This window comes from Dreissena polymorpha, chromosome 3, assembly GCF_020536995.1.
Source record: "Dreissena polymorpha isolate Duluth1 chromosome 3, UMN_Dpol_1.0, whole genome shotgun sequence".
NCBI lineage: Eukaryota > Metazoa > Mollusca > Bivalvia > Myida > Dreissenidae > Dreissena > Dreissena polymorpha.
In genome coordinates, this window is record NC_068357.1 from 6,105,580 (window position 1) to 6,120,009 (window position 14,430).

The 14,430-nt window shown below is 33.1% G+C and overlaps 1 protein-coding gene across 1 annotated transcript in view; it reads left to right on the plus strand.

Moving 5' to 3' along the window:
• Window positions 1–3,862: 3,862 nt before the first annotated feature.
• The window catches only part of LOC127872819 (uncharacterized), a 16,237-nt gene continuing 5,669 nt past the window's right edge, over window positions 3,863–14,430 (plus strand). The window contains exons 1-14 of the mRNA XM_052416235.1: window positions 3,863–4,004; window positions 5,106–5,303; window positions 6,152–6,277; window positions 6,632–6,754; window positions 7,723–7,845; window positions 9,182–9,304; window positions 9,573–9,695; window positions 9,926–10,048; window positions 10,198–10,311; window positions 11,209–11,334; window positions 11,455–12,328; window positions 12,440–12,551; window positions 12,807–12,960; window positions 13,113–14,430. The exon at window positions 13,113–14,430 is cut by the window's right edge and continues 1,868 nt beyond it. Coding sequence (XP_052272195.1) covers window positions 3,956–4,004; window positions 5,106–5,303; window positions 6,152–6,277; window positions 6,632–6,754; window positions 7,723–7,845; window positions 9,182–9,304; window positions 9,573–9,695; window positions 9,926–10,048; window positions 10,198–10,311; window positions 11,209–11,334; window positions 11,455–12,328; window positions 12,440–12,551; window positions 12,807–12,960; window positions 13,113–14,430 — 3,686 coding nt within the window. The 5' untranslated portion in view covers window positions 3,863–3,955. The remainder of the gene's footprint in view (window positions 4,005–5,105; window positions 5,304–6,151; window positions 6,278–6,631; window positions 6,755–7,722; window positions 7,846–9,181; window positions 9,305–9,572; window positions 9,696–9,925; window positions 10,049–10,197; window positions 10,312–11,208; window positions 11,335–11,454; window positions 12,329–12,439; window positions 12,552–12,806; window positions 12,961–13,112) is intronic.

Genomic DNA, 14,430 nt, shown 5'->3' on the forward strand with positions numbered 1-14,430 from the left:
GTTTCAACGATCGATCCATTGTATCTTAAGACAAGTAATTGAAGTATTTGAATAATACAAAAATAGATTTTACCCTTAAATACGTTTTTGCACTAATCTATAGATATCGGTTAATAACATTTGAATGACTATTTGAATTTTATTATCAGTACTTAATCGCTCGGTAAGAATCGATAACTTATATTTTAACTATAGAGAAATCGGTCACGGCCAAATAATACTTAAAGGTCTTAAACTTTATTTTTTCGCTGATAAGTACCTTGGGATTTACGCAAATGGAAGCTATTTAGAAATGGGTTAAATCGTAAACATTATTTATTCTTCCCACCATTTGTGAGTGTAGCTCATTAAATAAGATAGGAGTGCTGGGACACACCATGGGTCCTATGGCGCGAAAGCACATCATAAACGTCGAAACAAAAACTCACTGAATCTAGCAAACAGATCGATGTAATGTTTGAGATTCTCAACCAAACTAAATGAGAGTCATCACGATGGCTTAAACGAAGATTGGAATATCTTGACGATAAATGTTTTTTCATCGCAGATACTTCCTGTTTATTTTACAAAAACGTCATTGTGAAAAAGATTATGACTAAGGTCACAAATACCTCATTCGTGTACCAGTTAAATATTTAAAAATACAAAAAATGATAAAAAGTATGAAAGAAGGAAGACATGAGCCATCATTTAAAATTGATTTTGGAGATTAAACTTCAATTTAAGATGTGCCACATATAACGCTGGTTTCTCGATGATTATGTATATGTTTATCTATGTTCCTTGTTTAGTTTTATCTACAAACGAGGGTTTTGTCAATACATAGAGTCAGTTTGATAGGTCTAACGAAAATAGCTGTGACGTCGCAATAAGTGACGCTTCTTCATAAATGTCGATACAGCAAATCTTGACCTTGTTATCATCAAAGCGGTTGTCGCACGGATTTATTCTTTTTTTTTAACTTCCTGATTGACCTGCTCTAAATCACCACATTCGATACTCTTGGGTGACAGAGATTTGGTGTTTATAGGGAGAATTATCTTAGAAATCTGAGATATTCTATAAACAAAATGAACGATGTTCATTTTTACTGCATATCAGATTTACTGTATTTACTATTTTGTTTTTCATAACCCATAGTGTTTTTTTTTTAAATATATAGCCCTATCGTATAGTTTTTTTGTTATTGTTTAAATTGATTTCATTATTTAACTGTATTGCGTGAAAGTAACAAATTATATATAATATTCTAAATGCATTAAAATTATTGTTCTTTTAAGTATTGTGTTGTTGTCAATTTCAGTACTTTGGTGAAGTTTCTATTCAGATACAAAAACAAAACGAATAGCATAGCAGGCTATCCGAGCCTTTCATTTATCATGGCTATGTTTAAGCTAAGGATGTTAAAGGGGCCTTTTCACAGATTTTGGCATGAGTTGAAGTTTGCCATTAAATGCTTTACATGGATAAATGTAAACACGAGATCTAAAAAGCTCCAGTAAAAAAAAAACAAGTATAGAAAATAAAAATAAAGGTAGTCCTCAACTTGAACCACTGGCCCCAGTTGGAGTCCTGGTGTAAAAGTCTACCGCTTAGACCATTCGGCCATCATACAATGAGGGACGTATTTTATACTTTATATAAGCAATCCTCAAAGTTTCACAAAATTTAACGACAACAACAGAACTCTCCAAATTATTCAATCGTTTCGCGTTACAACGCTTCATAATTTTCAGGTTTTTATATCGTAAAAAGATGCGTTTAGTGGATATTTTAGAGCATGGTCAATGTTCAGTATTACTGTTTCCTCACAAATATCATAACTAAAACGAAAATTTGCGAATCTGAAAAATATATTTTTTTTATTTTGTCAATTTACCATAATGTTAAAAGGCCCATTTAAGTCATACGATGTATTTTCAATGGGAGATAATAGTTTTGTTTATAAATATGTATTTATTATTTTGTTGACATTTCGACTATCCTCACCGAAAAATAACTTTAAATTACTTACAATCGTAGCACACTGTCTGAGAAATATAGTCTCTTTAATAACAACTCTTAAAGACTGAAAGTCAATGTTCATTTTACATGATATTGTTTTCAATGATGAACATGTGGATTTTAGACATATTTCACACATCCCCATTTTAACACAATGATACATCAAATTTAATGATGAAAAAAATAAAAATTGTGCAATGTCCTGCAGCGGTGAAACAATTTCATTATGAAGGTAAATTCTATTAAAAACGAAGTTATTTCCAATTGTGTTTTAATGCATGTATACGCGTCGATTAACAAATATGTATTTGACTGCATAAAGCCACACAGTCGATTAACAAATATGTATTTGACTGCATAAAGCCACACACCATGAAATGAAATACACGTTAATCAGTACATATCGATGCAATTTGAAAGTGTGCAAAATTGTCATTTAATCTATATTCTAGTTAGCAAGTAATTTATTTATTTTTTTAATTTGAAAAACCGAAAGAAGTATTTCTATACGTTTACGTCCATTTCGACAAACGCGATTATTTTTAAGTTTTATAGCGCAAAAAAGACGGATTTCTACCTTGCAACCACCAGATATGTTCTAATTAGCATAGATAAAATAAATATATAGCCTACTTAGCAAGTAATTTATTATTTTTCAAACGGTACCGCTTTTAAAACCGAAAGGAGGATTTCAAGACGTATACGTCCATTTCGACAAACGCGATTATTAAGTTTTATACACAAAAAAGAAGGATTTCTACCTTGTAACCACAAGATATATTCTAATTGGCATAGATGAAATATGTTTCTTATTCATACTTAAATTGACTATGCCAAATAAGTTGTGTGGCTTTTACATTAAAACCAAATGCTCTGATTTGTATTTTTCAGCTTGCACTATTGAGTCTCTAACAAAAATGCTTCCAGCTTTTTTTAAATTGACCAACAAAGTTCTATTTTGAATTATACCAAGTGCTTGACATCGTAGATCTATAGTTGTCATCCTTATTCAATTTATGAGAGTTGGCATTAAAAAACGATACCCAGTGTAATATATAATACACGGTTAAGGACGAGATGCCAACACGGAGACTGTTATCTAATTACGCCTTCATACTGAAGTAAGGAACGCTTTTAATTCGATTAACCTTTACATAAATACTATCGCAAATAAGATAATACTGAAATATATTTGAAGGATATTTTACATTACATTACATTGCTCTACTGATGTTAAACGTTTCAGTAGTCTAGCAGCAACATTGTTTGAGCCTAGTGCGACACAAAAATTTCTTCTTTTTTTACACCAAATTGTCCGTTACTTCGGTTTTATGAAGAAGAATTTGACATATGGAGGTTAACACGTTTGCTTATGTGTTTGTAATGTTTCGTCACTGTAGCATCAATAGTGTGTACATCACTGAAAGCGATAGCATAAAACTCTCTTTAAAGCACAAACTAAAATAAATTAAAGCAAGTGACTTAAGATCCAAATTTAATATTTCAGTGTGTGATTGTTCACGTGCATTTGAAATACACGTTTACTTTTATGACTGGAACTACAACTGTCATATTCACATTACAACCATTAAAAAGCGGTAATATTTCATTATAGACTATTGTGATGCAAAAGTTAAAACAAATATATGTTATATTAATAAGTCAAAAACAGTCGACACCAACATGTTTATTTTATTTGTTTTTTAATCATTCAAGAAAAAGAACCATTAAACAGCGATAGCATGATTTCTTAAGTTCATAACAAACCCCTTTAAAGACATACCTTTGGAGCTTTGATCACTTTTCGACAAGTATATAAAACCTAAACGCTAATATGACGAGCCCATATCTCGGAAGGAGGTGATTGGCTGAACATAAACTAAAGTTGCAATATAGAATGCACAGTAAGTTTTATTGATAAACTGATCGGACGTTTGCCTATCTTGCAAAGATGAACGGCAACATCGTTCTAATCGTGCTTTCCATAGCAACAGTTGCAGGTACGTTACTTATGTGGTACTTTATAAAATGTAATTCATTCAATGAAAATACAAAATTCATTATAAAACTTCACTTCCATTCATTAAGTATATGTATACTTTTTTTTAACCAAACATGATTTAAATGGGTATTTTCGAATCTGTCATATGGATTCATTTCATGTTTGTGCATGATCCAGTAAAGGAAATAAATCGCTTTTATTTATTATTGTTAATGTACAAGGTTTATCCATTTCGGTGTAAATATTATTTATAACAATTTAGTACAATCGTATTTCTTCATCAATCCATTAATAACGATTGGTTTCAAGCTCTTTTTATGTGTAAAACATGTCGCAATGTAGATTGAATTGCTGACGGTCGTGCAATGGACTTCAATAAACGAACACACTCATTAAGGAATAAACAAAAACAGAATGGGTTAAGATGTCAAATAATGGCGTAATAAAAGTATGCTGATTGTTAAAATGAGGTTAGAAAGTAATGAAAGAAGCTGAATAAAAATTTGATCTCAGACTTAAGAAATAGAAGAAAAACTGGATATTTTAAACAGAAAATAAAGCACACGAAAAACATTTCAAACGATGTATTTCATCTACATATTTACTAGAAATTCGAGGCAATTATAGCATCGTTACAGTTACTATTTGGGAGAAATATTCCAGCACCTTATTTATGATGACGCAAGATAAGTCAATTTTAAAGTTTTACAGGCTTTGATTTCGTAATTGTCTCTATGTTTTAGTAACTAAAATCATTATCTAGAGACTGGCGAGAGAAAAGCTTTCTTCGAATTTCTTGACATTTTTGCTAATAAGAATACACTTAACCTATCACATTATTGTTATTGATGTCGTTCATTTTTATATGGACTACAACGTTTCTTTCAGCTTCATATTCGTGCAAAACGTGTATATGTTTCAAGATAATGTGCAAATGTGTACATAAATACCGTTCCATAAGCAATTATTTATAATATGCATGATTGAATATAAAACCCATACAATTTTGAAATATTTATATATACATGCATTTATCCTAAGTTTGCCATTGTGTGTACATATAGCGTAATGTGTTTGCTCGCTATTTTATTATTTCCAGAATGTGGTTGCGGAGATTGGAGTGTTTGCACACGTCGCTGTTCTGGTGGTCAAAGAGAGCAGACTTGCGATTCGGGGCTGTTTGGCTGGGGTTCTGAGAAACATGAAGAAAAATGCAATCAGTTTTGTTTTAATGCGGGAACGTACTCCAACATGAGATGTTACTGTTCCGCCTGGAGAAGCGGAAGTTGTTGTGAAGGTTGCATTCCGTCTACTTATCTTTTTTTCATGTATGGTTTTTGAACCATAAATGTACAAGACAGGTTTACATAAACCCTGATGAAACAGTAATGTTTATTTTTGTATGGAATTTAAATGTATAAGCTAAATGAGTACAATAACGATGTGTTCAAGTGTGTAACAAGTTTGTTGAAAGTATTGTTTAAACTAAGTTCACATTCGCTAAATGTAATAAATGTTATAAGAAGCTATTTCCGAATTCGACGTATACCGTTACTGATAGAAGGAAATGATGTTAATAATTAATCAATGATCTTAAAATAAATGCCCAAAGTATCTGCGAACAGAATTGTAATATAAAAACGATGAATATTAAGTACGCACGCATGCTATATCTAGCTTTATTCACAGATCCGGCCAATACTTTCCTATGTATTTTTCCCCAAAATATTTTTTTTAAATCAATCAATTCTAAAGCTTAAGTGAAAATTCAGCACCTTATGAAAATATTTGAATTATTTGTTATTGAATTTAAAAGAAAAAACCAACAACAACGTAAACATCAAAATCGGATATACAACCTGTCACTGGACATAGATTAACGTAAATACATTTAACTTCGTGCTTTTTTATATCGAACTTTTGTAGTAACAGGTGTTTAAGTCTCAATCATAATAAAATAAGGTACATAGTTGACACATAATGATATTTATTGAAGGTTTCAATGCCTCAATCGTGTCACGTCTTAAAGTATAATTTTCGGAAATATTAAACCGAAGGCTATAAAACATTGGGAATTATTGTGTACATAAACAAATGAACAAAACACAACTATATTAGACATTTTATTCGTTACATACAATCCAGACTGTCGGCACATTTCGATCCCCCACTGTATGCCCGGATACCAGCAATGTGGTGGAAGCCCTGACGGGATAAGATGCACATCCTGCTATCTCCCTTACCAATCAGCCGGATACAATAATGGTTGTGGTAAGTCGAACAATCTTACAGGCAAACCAAAAAAAGTTCTTAAAAGGCTAAGCAAACAATCGTATTTATGTATTTTGACCATCCAGCTTTAGGTAATCATCTTAATTTAGTAGGGTTGTTATCGTATTTTGCTTGATATCAACGTGTTTGTTTGCCTTTGCTATGATTTTTAAATCAACCCTGAACAAATACAAGTACCCATATGAAGATTATATTAATCTTTATTCGATTGGTTTCAATTGCTTTGAGTACTTTTTTTAAATTCAAGTTGAACGATTTCATCAAGTATAAATTCAAACGTCGCCGAAAATAAACTTATCGTGATGAAGCTTTATGTTCTTATCTATCTTTCAGTTCGAACACCTTGCAGCGATAGGAATGGGCTGTGTGAGCATACCTGTCTGACAGAGAGAGGCGTTCCCAAGTGCTTGTGTCGCAGTGGCTATCTGCTTGATACGAATGGGTACTCGTGTATAGGTAGTACATTTTATACTCTTCTTCGATTGAATGTTAGCATGTGTGAGGTTCTAGCTGTATATAAACCAGTCTGAAAATCCAATTGATTGTAAAATCATTTTTAATATATTAACATTCGTTTTGCTCAGTTATGTATTTTTAATTGGTTTTGCTTGTGTCGTTCGTTGTGTTGCCAATGAATACGTTACTTGACTCAATCAATTTATAAATAATAATTACTTAAGTTAAGAAGATACATTGTCTTTTCTAAGTATTTGAATTTTAAAAATTAGGGAAAATTTAAAAACATAAATAACTGATTATTATATAATATTATATGTAAAAACAAACTGTTATTATCAAATGCAACTCAGTTCAATACGTATTCCTATAATACCGAAAGGAATATTTTGGGTCTAACCACATTCACATAATATCAACAAAGCGAAACTCCTTTTGCATCTGATCATATATCAGATAGTCTCGATTGGATATAATTGCATTTCAGATAATATTGCCAAAAAAAATTGAATTATCAAAACGGCTGTGTGAATATCAAAATTATAACTATAACATAACTTGAGATCTAATAGCATGTAATCTGTATTAAGGTATGTTTTTAGATTTTCCAAACAATGTTAAAACACTGCTGCACAATATATAATAATATGTTTTACAACTTATACAACATCCTTATTCATAACTATTCTTCTGTTGTTCTTTTCTTTTCTTTTTTTAAAAACACCTATCACAAAAAAACAAAGAAAAAACAACATATTTACCCCTTTTTTTTAATCTAAAGTAAACCACAAGGTCAAAAAAGTATATACATTAGCATATCTTGTACATCATGTCTGAACATTATTGCTGTTACATGGTATCACTTTGTTGTATGATCATATACATGTATACGTTGTATGTCTTATATTGAATAAAAATTTAAAAAAAAATAAAAAACATTCGAACATATTTTAACAATGTTAATCAAGATATCAACGAATGCCGTGATGGTTCTGCAAGATGCACTCACATATGCACTAACACCGTGGGTTCGTTCAGCTGCTCTTGTCTAGCTGGGTATAGGCTTGGCTCGGACGGAAGAACTTGCTCAGGTATTTACACTATGGATATTGATTTTATATTTGATATTCAACATTATCATACACTAAAATGAAACATGTAGCAATCTAGAAAATGTTTTGTCCAACAACCATGCATCTTTCTGTCATGTTTACTTGTGCGGAAAAAGGTACGCCTATATATTTTCAGTTTAAGAAGTTAAATGTCAATGTCACAGGCCTTTTTCACGGTTATTGCTTTCCTGCATGATATCTTGATAGTGCTTTGACGAAAGATCCTTCAATGGGTATACTGATTAATTTTCTTAGAAAGGTAGGACGCATAATGATTTTAGGTCGTCAGGTCAAATGCCAAAGCGACAGGGTATTTTCACATGAACTTTTTGAGAACGCTTTTACCTACGATCATGCAAAGTGGTTAAGCGATTACATTGAAGAAAACGAAGAATGATTTTGATTTCGAGGTCACCAGAACAAAGGTCTAGATTGCATGAGCTAACATAAAGATTTATTAATGATATCGATATAATGTTATGATTTACGATCATCTAAATTTGAATGCTTCGTAGGGCAGAATGACGCCTTTCGATTTTGAGTTAAACTCGCCAAAGGTAATTTCCACATGGGCTCGTAACAGGATATCTTGAGAACGATTTGACCTACAACCAAGCAAATTGATAAAGGGATTACTTAAGTAGAAAGTAATAAGCATATTAAGATATAAAGATCTAAGGCCAAAGCTTACGGTCACTGTGTCTTCCATCATTAAATGTGTGTCTTTACATAATTTAGTGGAATCTTAGGATCATATGATAAGAATGCTGGCCAGTTTTCACGAAGGCAAACCCTCAATGAGTGTCGAGTAAAGAAATCTAATAATAATGTCCTGGGACCTCCAAGTCCGCAAGTCAGGGGTCACTTTGCGATCGCTAACATAATATATATATATATTTATAGTTATTTATTATGTTTATTATGTTTATTAATATCGGATAATCATGCGATGTCCGTGCATAGACTATGTATTATTTAGCCCAAAGCAATCACTGAAAAAGAGTAGATACAACAATGTTTATTACATTTATTAAAGCAGAAAAATCCAAATGATATAAAAACATTATGTACGTGTACAGATGGGAAACAATATCTGATTCGCCAGTTTAAATTACACATACGATTTTGTAATAATTAACATTTTAAAACAAAATGTAAAACAAAATGTAATGCATTTGTATGGACTTGGTATAACAACCAATGTAATCAGTGAAAATCAACAACCTCAAAACATCATATCAGTCTTCTAGTAAAAATGTTAATATAGCGAGGTCATTGATACCCTTTGTGCAATGTAGTTCATATTTGTTCTTAGACATTGATGAGTGCCTAACTGGCACGGCACATTGCGCACACGTGTGTACCAACACCAATGGATCATTCAGTTGTTCGTGTGACCCTGGTTTCCAGCTACAGTCAGATCGACGCACGTGTTCAGGTGAGCCAATGTATTTTGCACATAAATCTATCATCTATGTGTTCAACCGATGTGTAGTTACTAAAAACACGTATTTTAGTTTCAATATGTGTATACGTATACATTGAAAACTATTGAGAAGACGTATACATATGAAACTTTCACGTTAAACAATATATGTTTCTCCTAAAAATGCAAACTCTAGAGAATGTCCTCTGTAAAAAAAGCTATATTAACTTAATATCGCATATTTGGCATACATATGAACAATTCTAATTTTGTTTTGAAGATGTTGATGAATGCAGCGTTTCAAATGGACGTTGTTCCCATATCTGCCACAACCTTCCGGGCTCCTACATATGCGAATGTTCAACGGGCTTTAAACTCGACACAAACAAAAAAGATTGCACCGGTTATGATGTTTATTGAAAATTACGAGATGACATTTTTCGAGCATTATTCAATACAACGTGTTTCTTAATTTAACAAGGTTCAGTAGTGTTCACACACGCATATATTGGTGTAAGCACAATAACTGATTGTGACTTCAAAATAGATTGTTCACAAACAATCCTGATGCTTGAAAATATAAACAATTATATTAATTGAAAAATGTAAATGTACATTGAAATGTGTTTGTAGATATTAATGAATGCCAGACGGGGACATCACGCTGTTCACAAAAATGCATCAATACTGCCGGAAGTTACATGTGTGGATGTAGTGAGGGATTTGCCCTCGACAAAGATAATGTTTCTTGCACAGGTCAGGTCATTAACCTCATGTTTCAGGCACTCGTTTGTATTACAAAAACGACAATTAATCGACGCTATAATTAGGAAAAAGTACTATATCACTGCACAAACTGACTATAGAAAATTAGACATTCTTATACTTGCCTTTGTATACCACAGATGTCGATGACTGCGTTGGTGTGGTTTGTCAAAATGGCGGACGATGTGATGATAATATGAATTCGTATTCGTGTTCGTGTGCAGCAGGATATAACGGTCAACATTGCGAAAAGGGTAATTAAACCAATGCTTTTCATCAAACGATGACTGCAATAATTCAACACGGATTATTTGTGTCTTATTTCGTGCTGTGCATATTCCATTGTATAAACACTTTGTGTCACTTTCCTCAAAAAAGAAGAGCGGCTTTTTACAAGAATGTTTGCATATGATATTGTTTCTGGAGTTTCATTAGACTTATACAACTATATTTAGGTTAAACAAACGTGAAGTAATTTATATAAAAAAAACAGCAAATGCCATTCCTGACTAAGATCACTTTTGAGGAACAATTTTATAAACAATAATTACGAGGGAAAATTTACTACCAATAAAATTGCGCGATAGTTTTACTCGTAACCATGGCAACGCAACAGCAATATTTGACTTTATTCCGAAGATTTGTACATGTAGATTGCAAGAGCGGGAAGGTGTCGATCATAGCCGATTGGAAAAATTAAATTCACCTGCTCTAGTTATGTTATATATCCGGTCACTGGTGACGTAATGAGGTGGTTGATGAACGTTTTTTCAATGAACATATACTCATAATGATTGAGTTTATATCGAATTTTAGGTGATCAGATAAGAATAATTAAACATTAAGCTTCCGGTTTTTTTACTGGGAACGTAAAGGATCCGAGCAGTCACGTTACAATATTGTACTAGATAAGAATTGTGTTATATCATTACTAGTTCCGAAAAGACTGTGTGAAAGAAATACTCATAGAAAATTGTAAAAAGTTAACATGAATGAGTAATGCTGCTTCCTTTCAATACTTAGACGCGGGAGTCAACTCAGCTTCCGGACGTAATACCTACTTTATTATTTGAAACAACGTAAAGTGGCAATTGCAAATAATTTAGGCGGAATTTCAACCGGATCATGCAACATATATTGTTCTTTTTTAGATATAGATGAATGCGACGGATACCTAAACGGTGGATGTGAAGACGTTTGTGTGAACACTGAAGGCTCATTCCATTGTGCATGTAGCGGAAATGCCACTCTGCAAAGCAATGGATATATATGCTCTGGTAATATTCTTTCACAAATTTGCACAAAAATAAGACAGCACGAAACACTGTTTTCAATTTGTAAAGAAAGATAGCTATAATTGGTCAATAATATCGAGTGTTTGTTTGTATTTTGACTAGGTTCAGACAACCTTTCCCCAAGCATTTTCTCTCGTTATGGCCTGGTTCGACGCTTACTACCAAGAGGATGCTCAACTATTTTAATGAATAAATGCGGGACAGGGAATACTCTGAACATAATTCTGTCGTCAACATCTACGTGGTATAAACTGAAAACTAACAGCAATATTAAATATACATTCGGAATTGCGTTTGTGGAGATCAACGCACTGGCAATGCCATTGTCAGTATCGGGTTTACAAATAGATATCAGCACATACAAGATAATTACAGGTTCACTTCAGTTTTCGGAAAATAATGGAATCGAAGAAGGGGAAACACGAAGACACGAATGCTTGTCATTTGATATTACCCCGCGCGATATTTATGACATTCTGCAAGAAAATTCGTTCACCAAAACATTCCTTAACAATATTAAAGATATGTTACCCCCATGGTTATCCTTCAGTCAATCAGGTAGTGTTTTGCTGGGACTAAATGATCTTCACGTGGATATCGAAGACGGGAATGCAATAGAAAAAGGAGAGTGCAAAGGAGCACCTTTGGATGCCGCGAAGTTATACACGGTGTTTAAAATTGGTAAAGGATTCCAGATTTCATTGTATGGAAAAAATATATCGATGCCCGAGCACTTGCAAGGTCGAAAATACTGCATTATAGTTGACATTTGCCAAGACTTTGGCAATACTGTTTTCTTGATTTTACCTGAAGAATCAAGGGACATTTTGGATGACGTTACAATGTTTCAATCACTGGCACATTACGGGATAAAAATTCGCCCCATTGGTTTAGGTTTCTCACTAACAAAACACATTAATGTTGACACCACAGATATTACAGTTTGGCGAGGCGAGGACACATTTTTCAAATATATGTAAGTATGCGTTTTTGTTTATTTGTGAAATTAAGTCAAAAAATATAAACGATAAGTTTATGATACATGCATTTTGTGAACGATATAAATAGAACCAAATGCTTTTTACAGGGTGAATACATCAGCAAACATTTGGATGAAAGGCGCTGCAAGTATGGAACTTGGTCCATTACGAATAGAAGGACAAGCTGAAGCTTTCATTTCAATTCCATCGTTGAACAATGTAAACCCATAGTTACATAAAACATACAGTTTAGCAAAAATCTAACATTCAAAATACGTTGTTTGGAATATTTTATTGTATTCGATAGTAAACATGCATGCATTCTATTAATTCTTTAGTGCACGTTCACTGTTTGATAATATAGAATTATTATAGATATAAAGGTATGGTTTATATTGATTTATATGAGACGATATGATTTTACGCTCACATGAGTGTATGCTACGTCAATCTTGATTTCTCTCTTTGTTAAAGCTTCTTAAGAGTTTGTTCATGGGGGAATGGCAATTTGGGGCACACATTACTGCAAAAGGTGCACTTCACTTTGAGTTCGAAATGTTCGGGAAAAGTGTGCGCATCAATTTGTTACGCACCAATGCACTTCTAGACTTGTATGGATCATTGGGAGGTATAAGGATTTTTTTATTTATTAACGTTAGTTCATTATATTGGAAAGTTTAATTTTATAATGGCGGTTATGATAAAGACCAACTATAAACTCCATTGACAATATATTTGTCAAATATGACCAAGCATTCTTATTTATTACTATTGTTTCAGGTCTTGAAAACAGAACTTGGTGTGGAGCACATGCTAACCCATCCGGTGTCTTTCTGAATGTTTTGGTTGATATAAACATTTTTAAGGATATACCCGTGCTTAGTTTGGTAAATGCGGACGTAAATGCAAAAGTTCATGCATACTTACTCAGTGACCCCACGTCAAGCACTAAAAATAGTATCAATTTACTAGAGGATGTTCTCAATGTCAAGAACTTTACCGAATCGTTCATAAATCTAACAGTAAAATCAGCATTCCAGTACGCGTCTATTTTAACCAATCAATCAGTTGTGTGTCTGCAAGACATCAATGAAATGGCTGAACAAATGGTCGGAAAATTAGAGCATATTGCTCAAGTATTGGCGAATTTCCCCAAATCCGATTTACAAACAATTTTAACTGTCTTGGAAGGGTTTGACGACATATGGAACGATGGAATTGAATCATTAAAAATCCAGACAACGAATTTTGTTGAATCTTTAAAGAACAACACACATCTTGCAGCGAATAAATATGAAAAATTATTCTCAAACGAAATAAACTACATTGAGCGTCACATAACAAATACAACAGACAAATTGATGAACCAAGTAACAGATGTCTTCAAAAAGCAAGAAGGATTCGGATTGAAATTTAATGGCGAAATTAAATTTTTTGGTATCCAGTTACTTGGTCTGGAAATAGAATTTATTTATTCATCGGGAAATAAAAAGTTGTCATGCAATAGCTACAATACGGGACTCGATATTATGAAGAACGAAAAGGCGATTCGGTTGATTGGAGTTGTCAAAACCGGGGTGATAAAAATATGTCCGTTCATCAGGATGGGCATCGGAGCTGGTTTCGGAATGGCAATAAGTCTTGAAACAAATGGAAAATTTGAAATAATATATCGAATCGAAGCGACGATCCTTGGTATGACAGGTCATGCTGATATTTACATCACATCAACGGGTTTATACTTCTTTATCGAAGGCAATATCTGGTCAATTTTCAAAGCGCAGCTTGATGTTTCTTGTGAAAAACAATTGTTGCTTGAGGATCACAGCCAATCACAACTGGAAGACATAACACTGAGAGTGAAAGGTCAGCTTATTGCAGACGCAGATGGTGATGGTGATTTTTCTGATAGTTACCTGTCTGCACTGATGAAATTCACAAACCATCTCGCAGACGAAGCTAATGCGCGTATCAGCAGTGTCCAGGATGCCTTTACTAAAGCACAGGGGATTCTTTCTGATGCCCAAAATTGGCTTGAGGAGAAAAAGACTGTTATAAGATCTGCCAATGCTGCGTTTGACGCAGCAGTAAGAGCTAT